Source organism: Cuculus canorus, chromosome 16 (genome assembly GCF_017976375.1).
Source record: "Cuculus canorus isolate bCucCan1 chromosome 16, bCucCan1.pri, whole genome shotgun sequence".
In the NCBI taxonomy this organism is placed as follows: domain Eukaryota; kingdom Metazoa; phylum Chordata; class Aves; order Cuculiformes; family Cuculidae; genus Cuculus; species Cuculus canorus.
The window spans coordinates 17,567,681-17,589,327 of record NC_071416.1 but is presented as its reverse complement, the minus strand read 5'-3'; the positions used below and the strand labels follow the sequence as shown (position 1 = coordinate 17,589,327).

Here is a 21,647-nt window from a genome sequence, read left to right as displayed (position 1 = left end):
CAGGAGGCTGTGGCCACTTTTGATGTGGCTGGAAGCCCACTACTGAATAAAACACTACTGTTATCTAATGAATAGTTATGAAGCGAGATGGATTTACTCGTCATGTATAGCATGTTTAGCATAGTTTTTGTCTTGAAAAGCATTTTATTATTTCCTAAAGGCTGATTCGTGTCGCAATTGCACTGAATTTGTTTGACGGTTGTAGTGATGAGCAAGACAGCCAGAAAGGTCTGTGAGCAAGTTTGCTAATCCAGGACCAAACGTGACCTGTCTGTGGTGTTTGACTCCAAGGGGAACGTTTTGCTGAATATAGGGTATGATGCACCATAGTCTAATATTGGCACATTTCTTGTTGCCATCTCAACAGCTCTCTTCCAGCAAGAGAGTGGAAGCATCGCGGCAGTGTTAATTCCACACTTGTGGCCTGCTTGTGAGGACAGCTGAATTGACCTGAATTTCCACCAAATTCATTTGCAAGTGGGAGTTGTTGTGCATCCTCACAAATCACCTTGCAGGAAGGAGCTGTTTCAGCAGGTTATGTATTTTCTGTCAAGCTCCTCCTTTTATTTTTGCATTGAATTGTCTTTTAAGCTGACTCTTTGGAAAATTTGCACGGATTAACTCAAATTGGGTTTAACAAAATTTGTTTAAACGATGCAAATTCATTTGCAGACATTCTTTTGATGTAGTGTAAACCTGTTCCTAATAGAGTTAAGCTAGACCGCAAGCCACTTTCACCATGAGAAAGGATTATATACCCAGAAGATTTTCTGATTAGTTTCATTAGATATAAGTTTCTATTTTAGGTTATCTTTCTGTACTTTGGAACAGGAAATGCTCTTTAACACAACTGAATTGCTGAAGTTGCATTGAGTTCCACAAATGTTTTTGTGCAATCACTATGTGGATGTTTCTGTCCGCTTCTAACCAGTGTCATACAGACCTTTTATTATGGATATGGTTATTCTCAAAACTTTTATTTAAACAGTGAAAGAAAAAAATGCTTAAACTTTATCAGTGCTTGTTTCTTTGAGAACCTGTTTCTGATGTCTGTAGAGATCCTGCTGCTACTCTTCGTTTCCCTGAATGACCCAGCCTCACCGTGTTTTTCTGACTGCTGAGATGCAGGATCAAACTGACATCAACAGTTCTGCAGTATTTGAATGGGTGAATATAGCACAAATTCTCAAAAGTATACTGTATAAAAAGAAACAAAGCAAAAACCCCATGCCTGACAAAAGGAGGTTTCCTAGTGTGTGCCTGTTGCACCAGGCAGCCGATTACATAGACATGGACAATTGCTTATTGTAGCAAAGTGAAAGCCTAACCATAGAAATATATGGAAAAGCTTGTGGGCTGTAATACTGCTTGAGAGTTGGAAAAATCTTAGCATACATGTCCTCAGTCCCCAGAGTCTATGTGCTGGCTGTTGGCTTAGAGGGTTTTCTCATGCTCCAGAATTTTTTTCTGTACTTTTTGACTCTTCCAATGTAAGTCTTTGCTTCCTTGTACTTTAACTGGAACTCAAAGGTTGCAGATTTTCTGTTTGCATATTTGCTATCACCTTTATCTGACTTACTTCCCTCACCCAAATACACTTTTATCATGAAAATAAAAATGCAGTCTCTCTACAATAGGTTTGCAGCCAAAGAGCTGCAGTGCTGTGAGGAGCTGGAGTTGATGTCCTCTGCCAAAGGCACAAATCCTTTCTTTCAGCTGTCAACGTTGTTAATTTGTCTTAAGGGTTTTTTAAAAGTGCAACATTTTAAGGATAAATGTTCATATTTTGTAGTGGATTACAAAATACAGCACCTGTACTCATGAGAAACATTTGGTCTTTTTCCTTTTTTTTTTTTTTGCTTTTCTGCATTACAGTTAATTCAGTACAGTATTCCTTTTGTTCCTGCTGAGCTGTCTTTTTGTGTCTGCAGAATTATTTAGGGAACTTTTGTCTCCCTACACTGTACTGGCATATTAGTCATTTCAGCATATGTTTGCTAATTTGTTATTGCCTGTGGTTCAGTCTAGCCTGTTTTGCAGGCTCTATCGCAATTCTGTCCAGAGCAGCATTTGGCCTGACTGACGTGGCTGAGGCAGTTCTTGGTCTTGGTACCTTAAAGATTTTCCTCCACTGGGGCCAGCAAAGAAGGGAGGTTTAGCTGAAACACGGTGAGAAGAAAAACTGGATTAGGATTCATTTCACTCTTCACTTAGCTGGGACTCTTTCAGATGTTTGCGTCACTGGAAGCAAGATCAGGCAAACAGGAAAGTTTAGGTATTTCGTAAGAGCCATCTGAACAGTTCAGACTTCAGACATATCTGAACTCGGGATTTGATTCTTCCTCGAAGGCTTTTCTCAAAGCAAACTTATTTCATGAATTGTTCACTGGTGCTAAATGGTATTCTTGGTTTGTCAATTTATTTGTCTGTACTGAAATTCGGGTCATAGAGCAGTTGCAAAAATAGAACCCGTTTTTATGACAAAGTGTGAAACTCTGTTGTGCCCTGTGGTGCACTTCAATGAAATAACTGGAGGGGCTGCTGTGATATATCCAGTGTTTTGGAAAATCAGGCTTTCCTTGTGAACATAAGTCTATGGTCACTTTTCTTAGTGCAATAATATCTGTGTTTTCCACTGTAGTTTAAAGCAGATCACTGCAGCTTCTCTGCATTCAGCCTTTACCAGCTCTTTCCCTTTGATCAGCCCTTATCTCTGTACACTCAGAAAGCCGTTTCCTGGGATTATTTCTTTTCCTAGCTTCATCTCGCCTCCTGTAGCGCAGATTATTAATAAATGCTCTTTACCTCTGCTAGATGCGTGGTTTTCTATGTATATTTTTTCTTCCTTTCTTTTAAGTATTTTGCGAAAGCTTAAGATGAAAGTAGGTAGTACTAGCAAAAAAAGGCTGTTACAACTCTGAACTCGTAATTGGCCCTTGTTAAAAGGAGTTGTTCTGTCACCGTAATGATGTTTACTTGAGAAAAAAAAAAAAGCATGTGCTGAGTTTATTGGAACAGAACTATGCCTGATGTGCTTGAACTCATGGAAAGAAAGAGGAGGTAACGACACAGTGGGGCTTGGTGTGTTAGTAGTTAGCTCTGCCCTTTCCTTGGGGATCCAGCACTGCATTTCAGGTGTTTAGAAGGAAGTGATTAATTAATTTGGATGTGGGAAGGGTACCTTTAGTACTTGAACAGAGTGCACAATAAGAGCATAGGGGTTACAAGCTGGAAAAGCAGAAGTGGAATTGACAGTCCAGATTGAGCACAATGCCTGAAATTTGAGGCAATTATGTAGCAATATTTACTCCAAAGGATTATTTCTTTGTAAACTGTTCTTTGTCCATCACAGAACAGGCAATGCCACGTGCCTTGTGACAAGCTGAGTAACTTCTCTGTAAAACTTTGGAGCTATAATATGGCACAAAAAGTAAGTAGTAAGTGAAGAGCTTGACCAGCCTTTTGGGAGAATTGATTATCAGGGGACAGCATACCTAGAAAATGCCCTTGATTGTGCTTTCCTGACGATGTATCCAATGGTAGGAGATCTGTTGTTCGGCTATGCGTGTCCCCAGTGGTGGAAGGCTCAAGAAAGAAAAGCGTGGAACAAAAGCAAATAGGAAATTTTTTTTTTTTTGTCCCACGTCTCCATAACCTTCTCCCATGTTCAATCCGTGTTCATTTTGCAGTTTTAGATTGTATATTCCCTCAGTCGTGTAAAGTAATGCATTTAATCTCTGGAAACTTGGTTGATGTCAGAGCAATAAGTAGGCATATCTTCAATGTACATGTCAGCTCTCTTCTGAAATCTCTTCTCTGAATCCCGTGCTGCCTCAGTTCTGTGGAGCCTTTCCCATCTTGTGGGGCCTGGGAAGATGAGCAGTGCCAAGAGGTTGCACTCAGTGTGACTTTATCAGTGACAGCTTTAACATCATGACTCAGTGCTGAAGAAAATGCAGCTGAATAGATTGTGGCTCAAAATAGTTGACTCTGATGGAGAAAGAGTGCGAAACTAATTGAAAAATAAAGATGTTGCTAAACCTACAAAGCTTGTTCGCCTTACATCCCCATGTGTGAGCTGTTGCACCAAACCCAGCAAGGTTGTGCTGATGGGGAATGGCACTCAGGGCCTACCTTCTGTGTTTTGCAGATGATTTCTTCCCAGCACTGTGCACTCTTATTCCAGCTTTGCCATAGGCTGACCTGACTACTGGTTTGGGTTTTAGAAGAATGGAGGTGAGGATGGTTTGAGTTTTGAAGAATGTATTCTTTTCTGTTGATTCTCATTATTTGGAAATCAAGAGGAAAAAAATATGCCAAGACTGATTTTTATTTTGTTTTCTGGGTTTTTTTTTTTTTTGTTTTAGGTTTTGGGTTTGGCTTTTCTGCTTATGGCCAAGAATGCTTCCTACTGCTATTCTGCAGTGGTTGGCTTTGAGTGTGTGGAATGGAAAGAGATTGCTTTTGGTAAGCAAAAATAGAAGAGTGTTCCAGGAGGCTTGCAGTGGAGGGACATGACCTTGTGATGTAAAGAGCATGTGCAAAACACCACTCAACTGCACAGTACTTAGTTCTATGTCAAGAAGTGCCTGCAGCCTGATAAAGCACCCTCAAACTTGGTTACACTCTGTTCTGATTGTAAAGTAGCTTTATTTGGATAACTCTCCTGCAGCTAAAAAGGATTTAGGTCGCAGGAGGGATGAAGTGCTGGCAGGAAAGGGCTGAGACAGAAGGCAGTGAAAGCAGGGGGTTGGACAATGTTATTTTTAAATAAAGGCTTCCAAAGTTATCATTGGTCTGTGCTGTTAGTTAAGAGCTTTTCAGTGAGATTGTTTCTTCTTTATTTCGTAGCACTTCTTTCTCAGAAGGTGGAAATAGGAGGTGCTGTGTCCACTGATACAGAGTTTCATGGCCTGTGGGCTCCAGACAGCAGAAATGTCGCGGAGGAGAGTCACACATCCCTGGCGGTCTGTGTCAGGAGGGTGAAACCAGGGGAGCTCGGGAGAGAGAGAAGGGTAGGACTGTAGGAAGGGGTAAAGATAAAAAGAGCTGAAAGCAGATCATTGTGCACTGGAGAATAGACAAAAAGGTGGAAAAAAAAAAACCCCAAACTACTACTGTGAGCTCCCGAGGAGTGGATGGAGGTTGACACTTCACTCATTGATATTCTTTAGAATCGTGTAGAAAGAGAAATAATCTGTTTTGGCAGTGGCAACTGCTGTCTGCAGGTAGAGCCTTAGCTGCACTCTGCAGCCCCTGCTTGCCTTTGCTGCAGCTGCAGTGGCAGACAGATGTGTTCTGACAGAAGAAGGGGTCGTCTCAATTATTGATGGCATATATCACACAGAATCACACAGAATCACAAGGTTGGAAAGGACCCATTGGATCATCGAGTCCAACCATTCCTAACACTCCCTAAACCATGTCCCTAAGCACTTCATTCCACATTCCAGCACAAATACAGATTTTAAGGCCCTAAGGTGCCTTAAAGCACATTTCTTTCAAACACAGGTATTTTGAAGGATAAAAATTTGTTTGGGTAAATAAGCACTTACAGGGTAAAACCTAAGAAGGAGCCTAACTGGGGTTGGATCAGGCATGCGGAACTGTTTGGTGCAGAATAAGAGCACAAGTTCCCTCTGTTACCTAGTGGAGCCAAGCTGGTGCTTCAGTGATGGCAGCTGCTACAGAATTTCTTGGCAGCAAATTGTAAGGTGTCCAACATAAAGCATAAAGTCCTGGAGTGAGAAAACAGATTTTTTGCTATCATTTTCCTATGTCTGTGTACCGAAAATGTTTGCTTGGGAAGCAAACATCCGACATATGGCAATGTAGTGCAATGGTCTCCCTTTTTAAATGGAACTAGAGCAGAAAAAGTCTGATTAGGCTCAGATCTGCTAGAGCGACAGCATCTTTTTATGATGACAGCCTGTAATCACCACAGGGCTACTTACAGGAATTTACTAAGCTGGATCGATTGGGGTGGTGACATTCATCTCTCTGTTCACTTCAGCATCATCTTGAACATCAATCCAGCTTCTGCCTGTCATAGCAATTATCTTTTTATCACTCTCACAGGCTGCTTTTCCCTAGAGCAAAGTTCTGGTGGTTTTTTTCATTACGACAGCAAGGAAACAAGGCTTAGTGACAGGGAGTGGCATGGATTCATGGATTTTTGCTTTTTTGAAATTTATTCCAAAACAAAGGCTTGCTAGTGAATAGTCCTAGCTGAGACCCTGTAGAAAGCTCATCGCTACAGCATCTTCCCAGCAGCCACAAAGCAACATCACTGACTGCTCTCACGCATCGTGACCTGCACCTTATTCCAGATTCTGGCTCTGCTGGCTTCCTTGTAAGAGTTGTATTTTAATAGTATGCTACAAAACAAAGCAAAGCAAACGAATGCCTGTTTTCTCCAGTGTTCAGAGTTCTGATTTGTTCTATGACTTTAAATTTATTCTTTGTGTTAAAAAAAAAAATAAAAGGAAGCACAAATTAACAAGCAACAGTGTGGCTAAGCAGCTTCCTTCTGCCTCATTCTTGGGCTGAAATCCTGAGAACTGAGAAATTATTTGCTCTTGTTCTCTCTAGATTTCCTTGCCTTGTATCCAATAAATATTCCTTTCTAGAGAAAAGAAGAGTCATGAGTTTTTGGGTATCACCAGGGAACGTGTGTGCGGAACAGCGGACAAAGGATGAAATCCTGGTAAGAGTTTCATGTCGGTGGATCTTTATAAATTCTTTTGTTTTCTGCTATGTGTTTTTACACCTTTAAGATTAGTAAAGGGATCACCTCTGGGGACCCTCATGCCTCTCTCTTCAAAAAGCAGCGAAATAACAGTTTTTTCCCAAAGTCCCTGATACCATGAAGCTAACACGTAACTGTGTTTGGAGGAGTGTGTGCCTGTCATGTTTCTCTCCGCAGCCTTGGCTGCAGGTGGTGGTTTTGGGTTCTCTCGTGCCAGTATTTAATGTGGCCCTAATCACTGAGGGGTGGCATGGAGAACTCAACGCTTTTGCAGCTACACATGGCATTGTAGTCCAGAAGAATGGTAGACCAGCGTGCCTAATAGTGACAAGCTCAGCATAAATTTGTGCAATTTACATTGTCTAATCTCTCTGTGCTCATCTTTTGTAATTCCTGCTAAATACTCCCAGTTCCATGACTGCTAGGCTGTATCAAGAACCAAAGCTCCTGGGAAATCCTGCTGCTTTCAAATACATAAAGCTAATTTTTGAGTCAGAGGCTAATGCAATTTGTATTGCTTCAGCCAGGTTTGGCATATGCTCCTGAGCCTAGAGATGCAGCATGACTCGCTGGGTATCACCGGAGTGCTTGGAAAGCCTGCCAGAGGAGATCCTAGAAGGCTGAGCGCTTACAGAAATGAGTGCTTGGCAAGAGGAATGCTTATTGTTTCCATGCAAGTTTTATACCAATGCAGTACATGAGAAAAAGCACAAACCACCAGCACATCCCTCAGCCCACAGACATGCTTTGAGGTAAGACTTAGAAGGATGTTGAAACACATTTAGAAATGTGAAGCTGTTACTCCTCCCATATGGTTTATTGAGGATCTCAGTTTTCAAAGCATGAGTAGCAGTGAGGCCTGTTATTCTTTCCAACATGCAAAAGGCACAAGAAAGTCATCAACGTGATTCTGTGCAAAGTCTCTCTAGGAAAACACACAGCGAGGAAATGACAGGAAAGAGCCCACAATGGCAGAGAAAAGCCAAAGTGTCTTCAGGAAAGTGCTGAAAAAGTCTGAAAATGGTCGTACTTTTTCAGAGTTCCAGATATGCTTAGTCAGTGAAAGACGCATTTCAAATCCGTGAAGGAAAACTCAAGAAACGGAAGCAAAAGGCTTAAAATAATAATCTCCTTCATGTGCTAAAATTCAGGATGGAAGTCAAAATGATTTTTCTCAGGAAAAAAAGAGCAGCAGTTAAAGACAGACACTCAAGTCTTTTAAAAAGAGCCCACCGGAACCAGACGTAGAAAGTGGATACATTCGAAGAGCAGCTCAATAAAAAATATTCCTTTTAATGAAAATAATTTAAAAAATGAATATTTGAAGAACATAAATCCACCTTAACTGTGACCAGCTACTGCACCCTGCCCCCAGGAAAGCTTCTGAGCATGACAACACAACTCCTTCTGGGAGAAGAAAGTCCCTGCTACCTGCTTTTGTGAAATGTGGCCAGTGAAAAATTTGGAAACACAAAACTACAGGACTGAATATCCAAGTCCCAATAGTTAACTTGGGTGTTGGGAAACTTCCTGGGGTTCCTGTCTCTCCCACTGGAGCCGGCCGGTGCTGGAGGTGGCATCATTTCCCGGTGGGCACAGCTGAGCCTGTGAACCCCTGAGCTTCTCGCTGGAGTTGAATACTGAAACCTAAAAAAGGCATTTACAAGTTGACACATTTTTTGTTGTTCTTGTCTTATTTCCTTGCAGTATACATTTCTACTTCTAGACTATGGAATGTTACATTAAACAATATAATTATTCATTACCTTGCTTCAAATTTCATTACAGTTACTGAGGCTTCATCATAATTTCACACAGCACAGAGACACCAAACTAAACACCAAGCAGCCAGTACTAGATATATTTTTTCTTTAAGTACCAATAAGCAAAATATCCCATTCCCCCTAGAGATCCCATCAGGAAGGAGGCTCCGAAGAAGGAGGGAGGTTTCCGCTTGACCAGCCTGAAGGCATTGGGTACCACTGCGGAGAGGAGTGTGGTATGTATATCTCCCAAAACTTTCCTAAAGGCGAAGCGTTTTTGTATCCTGTCGAAGAAGGACTGTAGGTTAGGCCTGCTGCCATCTTCCCAGTATTTCTTAGAGAGTCCCAGAAACTTGAGGCGGTGCAGGGTAGCTCCTAACAAGACATCGGCCAAAGTAAAGACGCATCCACAGAGCCAAAGTTCACACTTCTGCCCTGGAAAGAGAGAAGTGACAGAGCAGGTAGGGTGAGAAGAAACCCTTGGGCGGGCACCTAAAGGCTTGTTCAAAAGACCCATGAAGGCAGGAGCATTTGCACTGGGCCTGGGGTGATTTTTCTCAGCTTTCTGGTGTCCTAAGAGATCAGACCCCACCTACCAGGCTCTGTGATAGAGGATATATGCGGCCACAAAGCTGGAAATACAACATGATCATTTATAGTCCACATGAAGATAGAAATAGCTGTCTGCAAAACGTTTTTTTTTTGCCTCTCTCCCAAGCCAAGACCAGCGCGAGATGGCATCCTCCCATACCCAGGGGGTCCCTAGAAAAAGGCCCTTGGCCCCTCTTGAAGGAAGATGCAGAGCAGTGACCTCTTCTGCTGTGTTAGTGATTGGGGGCAGCAAAAGCAGCGTTTGCCCTTGGCTGCACCGGGAGCTGTTTCAGGAGTGTCACGTTTAACTTGTCCTATTTTAGGGCTGTAAGAAATCCTCGGGAATGAAAAACATTTGTTGGCCTGGCCTGGCTGCTCTCCCTGTGTGCTGCCTCTGTCCCCTCTCCTGTAGCTCTGGGACACCAAAACTGGCAGCGCACCCACACCAAGAGCCAGACTTTTGGGGAAGGCAGAGCTTGGTGCAAATGTGAGGAGAAGCACCAAAGCATTGATGGCCCCTGATAAGGGGACACCATAGAAATAACCTTATCAGAGAGATGTCCAGGAATAAGCCAAGGTGTTGTTAGGCTGGAAGAGGCAGGCTGAGGCCAGGGTAGTGTTAAACACTGCCACTGTGCCCTTTCAATACTATGGAACAGGGCTGGGATGGAGCCAAGGTAGATGAAGGGAGACACAGGCAGGGCAGAACAGAAGAATGGGAACAAGACCTGTCCCCATCAAGCCTGAGCCCGCAGCTTTGCACCAGATCCTTAATTTTGTGGCTCTTCCACTGTCCTGTGGCTGTTAAATCTAGGAGGGAGAGAGCAGCACCTTTATTGCATCCTGCGCAGGGCCTGGTTTTGCCAGGCTGCCTACAGGGCCAGGCCAGGGGAATTGCTGGTAATTAGCAGCCCTCATTTGTAACCACTTGGCAACCTGCCTAATCCTGCTAGGGATACAAGCCAAGTGGACAGATTGCCTGTGCCTAATTAGTCAATAAATATTGTCAATGTCTAATTATCTGTGTGGGGGGGGTGGGGGGGTGTGCTGGAGCCGGGGCCTCCTGGGTGCTCTGGGAACCCTGAGGATGTTCTGGCTTGGAAGTAAGGGAAATGGGACTGAGGTGCCCGCTGTGTTCCCAGGCACTGCTGTAGGCAAAGGAGAAAGCCGACATGTGGACCGTGACTTTGGGAGAGAGCCGTCACCTGGCCCTTCCCCTCTTGGCTCTGGGCTTGCGCCCACTGCTGCGGTCTAGAGAAGTGTGGGCAAGGGCAACTCCTCCCCTGAGCACCTGCAGCAGCCCCAGCTCAGACCAGCCTGTCCCAGCCGAGCAGAGTGCCTGTGGCAGGGGTCACCCCATGCTCCTGCAGCATCTCCCACCCTCCTCCTGCCCTGCTCTGCCTGCAGTCCTGCGCCTCGGGCTGCGTGGGAGGAGAGCTGCTGCACTGCAGCTCCTGGGGAGCTGCCAAAGGGCTGGTGCTTGTGCCCGCTGCTGAGATCCCGGCTGTGGGCATGGCGAGGGGAGCTCGGGGGCCTGGAGCAGAGGGCAAGAGCAGCACACACGGATCAAAGGCAGCGGAGTGCCCAGGTGCTGGCGGCAGCAGCCGCCACTCTGCTCCAGGCACCCGGGATATCCTCTGAGAGCACCTCATTAGGCTGAATTCTGCCAAGCTGTCCCAGCGCTCAGATTAATTATTGAGGGTGTTTGTTGGAGGCAATTAGGGCGATGCAGGGTGCTGCTGTAAATGCATCAAGGCTCTCAGCAAAGGCCCAACCTGGTGCCTTGCAGGGCCTGACCTTGCCACCTCCAAGTGTCCAAGCGTGACGCACGGTTTCCCATGGCTGAGGCCATCCACGGGCACGGGGCCAGCAGGGGTGCCGTGCCCTGATTTACCACGTCTGGGCTCTGCTCTGGACCTGGCACTGCTGTGCTGGCAGCCACAGCCCTCCCACAACTGGGGTTACAAGCCCTGCTGGCATTGGGAGTATGACCGTGTCATTTGAGGCCATGGCAGGACAAGCGATGCCCAGCTGTGCCCACGTCTCCCTGTCTGCCAGGGTGGCTCTCGGCAAGCACCCAGCCTGGTGTATTTGATGTCAGGGATGGCTGGTGTTGCTCTCTCCCACCCGCTGGTGTTTGACGCAGGTACTATAAAAGCTCCCACCGTTACGAGGCCCCTCAAATTCCTATTGGGTTTCCCTGCCTGTGCTCCACCAGGATGTGCCACAGCCCCGTGGCCAGTGGGGACTTGGCTACAGGCCACATCCTCAACTCTGTTCTTTCAGCAGTCTGAGCTCCTTGTGCTGTTCTGTCCTGAATCAGTCAGGGCATCAGTTGCCAGCACATGCTCACTGGGGCAGAGGGGACCTGCCACTGCCCTGAGATGACTTTGGAGCTCCCACAGAGCAGCCGTGAGGACAGGGGTCCCACTGTCCCCTGTGGCAAAGGGTGCAGGGACTCCTCAGAGCAAGGGTGGTTTGCCAGAGGCTCATAAGACTGAGGCTGCAAAAACGACAGTCACACAAAAACAGGAGAACCCAGCAGCAGCCGCAACCCCACGAGTGGTTGCCCTGCGGGGGATGTTCATCAAGTGCAAAGCCATCCACTGTTCCTGACATTGCACCTCAGCCTCATGTGGAAAACACCCCATAAATGCAGCCCAGGACCTACCTTGGTACTCCAGTTTCCTCTTCTCCAGCTCTGCCTCAATCTGGTCTAGCACCATCGCTAGCTCACCAAGGATCTTCTTCAAGTAGTTCACGTCATCGTGCTCCAGGATCTTGGCCTGGGTAGAAAGTGGGGTTAGGATGGATGGATGGTCAGTCGGACTTTGCAACCACACAAGGAAATGGGGCACCAGGTGCCCATGGCAGGTCCCATGGGTCGTGTCCCCCCAGTGTCAAAGATACGTGTAAGGCTCTGATCCACTTACCATCAGCTTCTTCTGCTTGGAGAGGTAGGGCTCTGATAGCTGTGGCTCCTCTTCATGGTCCAGCTTCATCAGCTCTGTGCTGGCGTTAGCTAAATGTCCTGCAGGGAGACAGACAGAAGGCTGAGGGAGCTGTGCTTGGCAGGGGTAGGGATGACCTTTTGTCTGGTAGCAAAGCACCTTGTCCTGCATGCAAAACAGTGTTGTAGCACCAAGAAAAAACACCCCAGAGGGACAAAATGAGCCCAATTAGTGGTTTTCCACCACTGTGCTGCTGTAGGGGTGGGTGGCCAGGGCATCAACTGCCCTCCCAAGAGCACATGGCTTCTTCAGCCCTCACATCCACTCACAGCAGGGCGGCGCTGGCTGCAGGGTGCAACAGGTCCCCCTCTCTGGCCTTGACGAGGTCCATCTCTGTGGGTTTCAGAGGGGGTTTCAGTTCTTCATTTCCTCTGCTGGATTCATATTAGAGCTGCCAGCAGATCTCTGTCTTTTACTGTAAGAACACCTCTGAGCTTCCACATTTTCCACCACAAGGCTTGAAGCTCACAGCATCACAGCAGCACCCTTTGAGGAGGAGGTGGACTCTGCACCTTGCATCTGCCCAAGGAGGAGGTGAGGCTTGGTGACACAGGGAAAGCCACCTGTGCAGGGTGCCAGCAGAGGCAGGGCAGACCATAAGTTACTCCTCAAGAACAGCCTATTTCTCTTTGTGCGTGAGTACATCCCATTTCAGAGGAACTATGCACAACCCAGACAGTTGAAGGGACTGGGCAGGGGGAACTGTGTTTGCTATGGGCACTGCTTGGATCTGGAGCCTAAAGGAGGGGAGAAATACCAGTGCTCTCCTAACAAGGTCACTTTTCTGGCAAGGGACTCTCTCCAGAAGCGATCCCTGCCATTGAGTTATATTAAGCATCATCAATGTTTCACAAGCGCTTGAAGGTCAGGTACACAGTCTTATGCCGATTCATCCACTGTATGCAACTCAATCAGGCTGTAGTCACCCACCTTCGCCTTTAGAGCTTGGAGGGAGAGGGGGATGTGTGGGAGATGGAGTAAATTCATGTGCCCTAGAAAGAGCTGGGCAAAGAATTTTGCATGGCTCATGTGAGCCCAGAGACCCATGGGATTCCAAAACCTCTAGATGGGGTCAGTATCTTCAAAATTTAGCTGCGCTTTGCCATTTCCCAGCCCTGTCCCTGTCTGCATTGTTGGAAAGGGGAGCCGAGCAAGAGTAGGGTGTCTGGCCAGGCTGTGGAGCTGCACAGAGCCTAAAGGAAGGGCTGGGGGAGCCGTCCTGCTGGCACCAGCCCTGGGCAGCCCCACTGGAGAGGCAACTTACTGCGGATCTCAGCAGTCGCGTACTTTGGGATCATGGAGTCGGTGGTGAGCTCGGGGTGCAGGATGCAGCCATGCGTGTAGGCGTCCATGGGGAGCGAGTCCAGCAGCTCCCGGTACTGCAGCACCCGCGAGTGCAGCAGGCTGCCCGGCTCGGGAATCAGCTGGGTGACATTTTCTGCAAGGGCAAAAGGAAAAACGGTTAGAGGTACTCTCGTTAGTGGCTCTTTAGGCTGCAGGACACCAGTGTGCCATCCTAGCTGGAGCTACCTCTGAGCAGGGCTGGCAGTGGCAGTTCATTAAGCCAAAACTGTGCCCCACGTACACTCTGCTCCCTCCTTGCTGCCCATCCCAACCAGGAGCGCGTCCAGCCTGTGCCCAGAGATGGGCAAACCCGCAGGACCACAGGGATTACTCAGCCCTGCAGCCCCACGAGCTCAGGGCAGGAAGCTCTTCACCTCTGCTGCCCCTGAATTGCACACTGTGGTTTCACATCTCTCAGAAGGGAAACAAAATCTTCCTGTTCTGCAGAAAAGAGGTAAAACACAGGGATGTGAGTGTGGGATCTCCTGAGTTATGCACTCATTACACCAGTAGCAACGGTTCCCTTGGGTAGTCAGGGAGCATATGACCAAAGGAGCTGGGTACATCTTCCCTCCTTGCTCTGCTGGTGCTCAGCCTCAGGAGCATCCCTCACCCTGGCCCGCTCTGCTTCTTCTCACCTTGTTGGGTTTTATTCATCTCCTACAGATGACAGTTTGCATTGTGCTCTTTTTATTACACTTCCAGCTCAAAATATATGGCAGGTGACACCACAAGGAGAGAAACGTTGCTCTTGTCTCCCCCAAGAATATCAAGTCGGTTTTTTTAATGGGATCATAAAAGTTTACAACAGTTCCAGATAGTAGTTAGTAGGTAGTGAGTAAATTTACAACTGGGACTCAGTAAAGCCGGTTGCTCACACGCTGTCCGCAGTGCAGGGCTCACCGCAGGCTGGCATCTTGAGCTGAGTTAAGTGTAGCTCAGCAGAAGGACTTTGGCAGATGTGGCCAACGTGGCTCCTTAATTGAGGACCCACAATGACTGTTCTGCTGAGCTCCACTGCTGGTGGCAGAACCAAGGCTCCAAGCACAGCCTGGTGATGCTCACCCAGCAGAGACGCACGGCTTGCCCTGCCCTGGACCAGGCAGCATCGCGCCAGCCTGCACCTGCAGCTGGACAGGAGCCAGGGTAATTTTGGCAGCTCCTGTGCAGCAAATGTCCTAGCAGCTCTGATTCCAGGCTGTCTCTGCTGCTAGGCTCCATAAGGTTGTTCTGACCGATGGGCATCAGGGTTAGTGTCCTCTGAGTGAGAGGAGGTTTTGGTAGCTCCTCCCTGTTGACAGGCTGCTCACTGCCTGCACTGCCTGGACTCGGAGCAGGGATTTTCCATCTGACAAAAGAGATTGGCTGAATGAAATAATAATAACCAAGCTATAGCATGCGTGCTCCTCCTATAAGGCTCTCGGCCAGCACCTGACGGGCTGGTGCCAAGGCTAGAAACTGGCACATCCAGAGCCACTGCCCTGTCCAGCGGCGAGACAGTGCGACCGCAATGAAATAGCAGCAAGTCGGCTGCCAACCTGTGTCTTTCAGTATGTCCCAAGGAGGTTTATCAGTAGGACAGTGCTCACTCTGCCTTTGCATGCCACGGCAGACCTGCACGCATGGGTTGCTGTTGCATAAGGTCATCAACTGACGGGCTCTGCAAAGGTGGAACCTGCAGGATGAGGCTGGGGGTGCTGCCCTTGGAGGAGCCCCTCACTCAGGCTCTGGGATGCATTGCCATCAGCCGCTCAGCAGTGGTGTCTTGCAACCACTGGGCCGTGCGCTAGTGGGAAGCACCCTTGAAGCTGGCTTAGTGGCACCATTCACTGCTCTTTTGAGGAAAGACAAACCATCACCTCAGAGTGCGTGTAGGCAAATGAAAAGGGCCATGGTCCCAGTCCAGAGGAAACCAAAAGCCTCTGAATACTCCTTATAATGCATTTTCAAACTCTGCTCATTCCTGCAAAGTGAATGATTCCCCTTTGATCCAACGTCACAGTGTCCTGACGATGCTTTTGCTGACTAGTGCTGGTGGGCGAAGGCTCAGGGCAGAGCACACAGACAGTGACGTTCCAGGCCCTCTTCCCTGGAGCTTCTCTTCTCCATTTCTCAGTGAAAAGGCAGGAAATTGCACCTGGCTGGAAAATCTCAACGTCAGGAGTTTCCCAGCACACGGGCAGCACTGTGTCTCCTGCTGGGGACAGCCTGTTGTCACATATGCTGGGCCACCTGCCCCTTGCAGAGACCGGGTGAAACTGCTGCAGACTGTGGGGACCACGGAGTGATGTTCCCCACTGCCCCTCAGCCCTAGGGCTGCCACTGGGCAGGAAAGCGGCTCCCATTGCTTGGAAGCTGCTGCCAGCGTGGGTTCCTCCAGACCAATCCCATCCCTACTGTCCCAACAGTGAGCGAGCATCATACCTCTGCTGAGCAGCACCACCACGGCGGGGCCGGGAGAGGACAGCAGCTGAGCTGGCAAGACGCCCTTTCTTTGGGAGCTATTTTGAGATGTTTTTGATGTCTCTGTTGCAAGGGGGATGAATGCTGGGGCGAACGTCGTGATGGCACAGCCTGAGCTCCCTGCTCAGCTTTGATGCGTCCCCAGTGGAGCATCCCAGCCTGACAGCCTGCAAGTTTGGGGAAATGAGGGCAAAGGGATGTGAGATGCTGGGGAGAGGCTGCTTGCTGCAGCGGCCAAGCAAACACCCACCTTTGAGCACTGTCTCAGCATCCTTGTGCGCCGGGTTTTGCTGGCCAGTGACTGCAGCTCTGCTCTGGAGGAAATACAAGCTTCCCTCTCCCGGCTGTCCTTTCGTCTGGGCTTGTGTCACATCATCCGCCCATGGTCCCCAGCACCGCTGGCTTTGCTCGACCTTAAAGAGGCAGATTTCTTGGAAGCACAGCGGCACTGGGGACAGCAGGGTCCCCTGCCCGTGGCAGGTGGCACAGGGAAGAAGGGCAGCAGCACCTGTCTCAAACCCAGCTTCTCTCAGCGGGGCCACGGGGAAGTTCCTGGAGTTTTTATATTGTTACCTGGGGCCGAAGTACAAAGATAGCCAAACTCAGAAGCATTCCCATGGGTCTCGCCTTGTCTGCAGCTCTGGTGAGATGCCACTGTACAACACAGGGGTGAAGGGAAACTGTCCTCTTTCGGAGTGTCCTCCAACGCAGAAAAAAGGGGGACCCAGCTATGCACCCTCACAGAGCCTTTCCAGCATCAATGGACACTTGACGATTTAGGCCAGAAATCCTGCACTTTCATGGGAAAACATAAAAGTTTGGGGCGGGCTGGTGGCTCGCTGCTCTTCTGAGTTAAAGCTGAAACTTCCCAGACAAAAGTGGATGCATTTGGCTAAACAGCACCTGAATGAGATCCAAGTCGTGACCCCCCCTCATCCCTGAGACACAGCCCGCCCACTCCGCCTTACCTCCTGTGAAGTTCTTCTCCATGTAGTCAATGATCTGGTTGTAATCACTGATGATGTTGTCCCTGTGGATGATGACGGGTACCTCCTCCCCCAGGTTGAGCCTCATGAACCAGGGCTCCTTGTGCTCCATCAGGGGCATGCTGACATCTCGCTCCTCGCAGGGCAGCCCCTTCTCCGCAATGACCAGCCGCACCTGGGGCGAGAGGCCAGGGAGAAAGGGCTCAGCCCCATGCACCAAGCTGGTTCCCAGAGCCCTCAGAGCAAACCAGCCCCACCGACATCCCATCACACCTCCCCAGCTCTCTCCTACCATTCAAACACAGTGATGCACCACAGTACACACTTGTCCCACAAGAAGCCAAGAGCTCTTGGCATGGGGCAGCTACAAAACCTGGGCAGCGAAGTGAGGATTTCTTTCCCCAGCAAACGGATGAAACCCAAGCCCATCCTAACTTTGCAGGATCGTCGACCATCCTCCCTCAGGTTTCTGGTGGCCCACACAACAGGTGGAGGGGCTGGAAGCTGAGAACCCATCCTTCAGCAGTGGGAGGAGGGAGGCAGCAGCTCCCCAGCTGGGTGGGATCAGTGATGCTGCTGAGGGTCCCAGCGTAGCCCAGCACACACTCGAGGAGGAGGAGGCCAAGGCTGCAGCAATGCTATGCTTTGCACCCAGCGGGTGCTACTGCTCCACTGAAGGAGGCTGGGATGCTAACTCAGGTATGTCCTGCTCTTGAGGGTGGGCTCTGAGGCCAGAGTGGGGAGAATGCCCTGTTTGGTCAGGCAGCCCCTGCAGGCTGTGTGGCATCCCTCCTGCTCCACACTACCGCAGCCCAGGGGCAGCACCTGCCAACTTCACACCTCTTGTACCCAACCTGCTTCCTTCCCTCCCCCCAGGGCCAGCGAATGGCAGGTCTTACGGGTGGGAAAGCCAAGCCAGCAGTGCAGAAGGGCAGGAGTGGGTCTGGATGTGGGGCAATATCCCCATCGCCCACAGCTGGCCCCTGGGGCTGATTCTGCTGCTTTGCTTTGTGCTTGAGATGGTGTTGAATATTCACTTGGGGATGGTGTTTTAGGCTTCTGAGTTATAAAACTTGACCCTTTTGAACCAAGTAAGTCAAACAGCCAAAAAAAACCTTTGGGATATGAGGCAGCCCCATATTACAGAACCACTGAATGCAGGAAAAGCACTTGTTTTCCTCCAACTAGCAGCAGCTAAAAATACAATTAACAAATATAAGCATTTCTATCAGTACTTCAGAGTTCCTGAGGAATTAGTCATTAATAATTTAAAGGGCTGGCAAATTAATTTTTTCTTTTAAAGTCAAACAAAGAAAAGCCTTGGTCGCTCAACTGCAACTTGCTCTTGGCCTTCTCCTCCCAGCTGGTGGATAAACCCCAGCCAGGACCACCCAGGGCATCAGAATCCAAACTCCCTGTGCTTTCGTGTTCTGGTATCAAGAGCCTGACAAGAGGCAGCTGCTGGGCATATGAAGCAGTACGGGCAGGAGGACTTGGCTCCTGGGGTAACCTCCAGGCAACGGGAGCCCCTGCCAGCCCCCCAGAGAGGCTCACAGTCAGGGGTGATGAAACATGCCCAGATCCCCCAGCTGGCGCCCACAGCGATGAGGGATCTTGTGTAAAAACCCAGTGCTCTCTGTAAGACTCCAAAAATCCCTTCACAGGCAGGGCTGGATCCTGGTGGGGGCTCAGGACCCTTCCAAAATATCCCCAGAACTGTGGAAGATGGTTCTGAGCAGCTCCTGGGTCAGAGCAGGAGAAGCTTTGCCAGCAGCCGGCTCCAAGCAAAACTCCTCCGCTGGAGACTTCCCATGCAGCCCCCACCACTCCTGCCCTGCGGTGTCCATCACACCAGCTTGTCCTTGCCCGCCTTCCAGCAAGCATTCTTTCCTTGCAAGTGACCTCAAAAGCAAAGCTCAAAGCAGTGCCAGGTGGCTCCAAGTGTGCCCTGCACTGTCTCCGGCGTCCCCAGCCCCGCATAGGTGAGGCCGGTTGTAGGAAACCCTGTATAATAAAGTGTTTTAACCACTGCGCCCCTGCCGCTGGTGGCCAGACAAGTGAGACAAGAAATAGCAGCGAGCCCAGCACAAGGTGGGAAAGCCGGGCGTGAGCATCCCTTGCCAGAGCAGATCAGAATCCCGTTAGTCACCCACTGCTGGCAGCGGTGAAGCCGACCATGTGCAGCCACCCTGCTGCATTGGGCATCCTCCTCTTTCTTTGTGTCTACAAGCAGGAACACGTGTCTCTGCCCTCAGCATCCATCTGGCCTCCCTGCGGGGATGGAGGGGGCCCTTGCACCAGGGGAGCTTTATGGTGGCCCCACCCCTCTGAATATCCCACTCCCCCAAGTATTATTAATGGTGTGGGAATAGGAGGGGATTGGGACGGGAGGGAAAGGTCAGGTTTGCTACAAAGCTGTGGTGCTGAAAAATGAGCATTTACTGTAGCCTGGAAAATACGATTTCGCGCTGTTTAGCCCCACGAGCCTTGCAAGGTGCAGGGGTGCCCTGGGAATGGGATTTGCAGGGCGCCCCGGTGGTGTCAGGGTCTGCTCCCTGGAGGAGCGGGGCACAGGGCTGCCCCCGCTCTCCGGGCCGCAGGGTGGTCCCAGGGCCTGGCTGCGCTGGAGCGGGGCTGCAAGAGAGCACAAAGCCGAGGCGGCTCCCGATACAAGCCACGATCCCCAAAGCAAAAGCAGAATTTGGCGCACCGCCCCCCCCCATCCCCTCCCCAGGCAGATGCTTTGAAAACACAGAACCCCAGGTACAAAAGAGCTGCCCGGCCGCACGCTGCTGCCCTCACCAGCCCTGGGAACGAGCCCCCTCTCTCCCAGCGCATCCATCCTCCCCAGGTAAGGGGATGCCCTGGGCACTGGAGGTGATTCTTGCCCAGGAACCCGACCAAGCGATTATTCTTTTACCTTTTGTGAGCTGAAAGACTGGGTCCAGTGATACAAAACCAATCTGTCCTGGGATTTGAAAGCGGGGTCTGTTGGGTCCTGGTTTTCTTCCCCCTCCGTGGATTTCCCTGCATCGTTCTCCAGCGCCGAAATGGGCCACCAGCTGCAGTTGGTGGGAGTAACATTATTGGGAGTCGCCATGACAGCCTGCAAGCGAGCGGGAGAGGGACAAGGGAGCGAGCGCGGCGCTAGCCCAGCATCACATGGGCTCCTGCCAGCAGCATCACTCCCAGGGCAGCTCCATCTCCCCAGCTGGGGTGGGCAGTGCACGGAGGTGTGTGCCGGGGGTCACAGGCGAGGATGGTGGCGGTGGTGTGGGCAAAATTGCAGCCTGTCCCTGCTCATGGCGGGGCTCTCACGGAAACGTGCCACGCTTGCAGGCATCGCTTCAATAGGCGAGTCAGCAGCGGAGGCTCCTGCTGCCTGCCTGCCTGCCAGCTCATCAATCCAGGGCAGCTCCAGCCCCTGCGGCTCCTTAGCAATATTTTGCAGCAGAGATCAAGATTTTGACTGATTTAGATATGGCAGACATGTAATAAATAGCAACATTGATTGATACTGGCTTTAAAATGCTGAGCAGCTGTCTTGCTTGCCTTGCAGCCTTCATGAAAAGAAGCAGGAATGGGTCTTTAAAGGTATTCACTGATATTTGGAGAGCACAATTAATTATTGCCTGTGGGGTGTCCTGTAGCCTGTATCAGGGTAGAGCCCTCGCTGAGTCCCCGAGCCTCTGAGTGCCTGGCCAAGCCCTCCTGCACCAAAGCAGGCATGGCTGAGGGTCATTCACAGAATTAGGTGTGTCGCAATTACAAACCAGACAGGTTTCCGCTGCTCGGGGAGTGCTGGGGCTTCTGGAACTGCCGCTCTCTGGGCACTACGAGCATCACCCAGAGGTTTGCAGGCAAACGTGTGTAGGCAGCTGACACCTTTCGGGGCACAGCCACCTGGACACCTGGACCCGTGTTTTATGACATTTGGCTTTGTCATGCTCCATCTCCAGCAATCTGGCAGCCTGGGGATAATTTCCCCAGCATGGGACAGGCTGCCAGTGGTGGGGGCAAAAGCAGCCCAGTTATGGGGGGTCACAGCAGCAGGTTCTGGAGAGAATGGAGAGGGCGGTGCAGGCACAGAGAGCTGAGTCAGCTCACAGGTCAGGGCTGCTTGAGGGCTCTGGGTTTGAATGTGGCTCCTCCATCTCTTGCTTCCATCTCCACCCACACTGAGGCCGGTGCAGTGGTCCCAGGTCTGGAGGGAAATAGGGTAAGGTTTGGGAGAGCTGGTTCAAGTGAGGAAACTAAGGCACACTTTGCCCAAGAGCACTGGGAGGGAGTGAGGCCAAACTGGTACCCAGCTGCACAAACATAGTGAAAGAAGCAACTTTGTGACGGTTGGGAGGTGCAAATTCATCCTTAGTTGTGGTGATGTCCTGCTCCTAAGGGTGCACAGGAGGGCAATGGCACATGGAGGAGGGTGGGAAGTGCTATGCCATGTCCTGGCTCCTCCCTGCCATCTCCCCCATAGGTAGCAGCCCTCAAACCCATCCTCCTTCCCCCACCCAGAGCTTCCCAAGTGCTGCTGGAGACCCCCACAAAGAAAGTCTCTTGCTTGGGTTCTGCTTTCAGGCTGCAATGTCAGGGTGGTGGCCTGCGCTGCTACAAACAAAAGTCCAAAGAGTGAATTGGGCTTTGAACAAAGAGCTGGCCCTGCTGCCCTGTGCAATCCTGCCCTCTGCTCTGCAGCCTCCCCTCCTGCCCGCTCCACTCAGGAGAACCCTCGCTGCCC

The 21,647-nt window shown here is 50.0% G+C and overlaps 1 protein-coding gene across 1 annotated transcript; it reads right to left on the bottom strand.

Annotated features, from left to right (window-relative positions):
• Positions 1 to 7,581: 7,581 nt before the first annotated feature.
• GDAP1L1 (ganglioside induced differentiation associated protein 1 like 1) lies at positions 7,582 to 20,336 on the bottom strand. Its single transcript, XM_009567553.2, has 6 exons — positions 19,827 to 20,336; positions 16,889 to 17,081; positions 13,378 to 13,551; positions 12,036 to 12,133; positions 11,774 to 11,888; positions 7,582 to 8,946 (listed from the first exon to the last, which is right to left on the bottom strand). Exons 1-6 carry the CDS (start codon positions 20,004 to 20,006, stop codon positions 8,603 to 8,605), a joined length of 1,104 nt encoding a protein of 367 aa, XP_009565848.1. The 5' UTR covers positions 20,007 to 20,336; the 3' UTR covers positions 7,582 to 8,602.
• Between the last annotated feature and the right edge of the window lie 1,311 nt (positions 20,337 to 21,647).

Excerpts from the sequence above, each read along its gene's own strand:
- GDAP1L1 (XM_009567553.2), bottom strand. The coding sequence starts at position 20,006 with ATGGCGACTCCCAATAATGTTACTCCCACCAACTGCAGCTGGTGGCCC. Across the intron at positions 17,082-19,826 it reads AGTCTTTCAGCTCACAAAAG|GTGCGGCTGGTCATTGCGGA; the intron begins GTAAAAGAATAA and ends CTCTCGCCCCAG. Across the intron at positions 13,552-16,888 it reads GGAGAAGAACTTCACAGGAG|AAAATGTCACCCAGCTGATT; the intron begins GTAAGGCGGAGT and ends TTGCCCTTGCAG.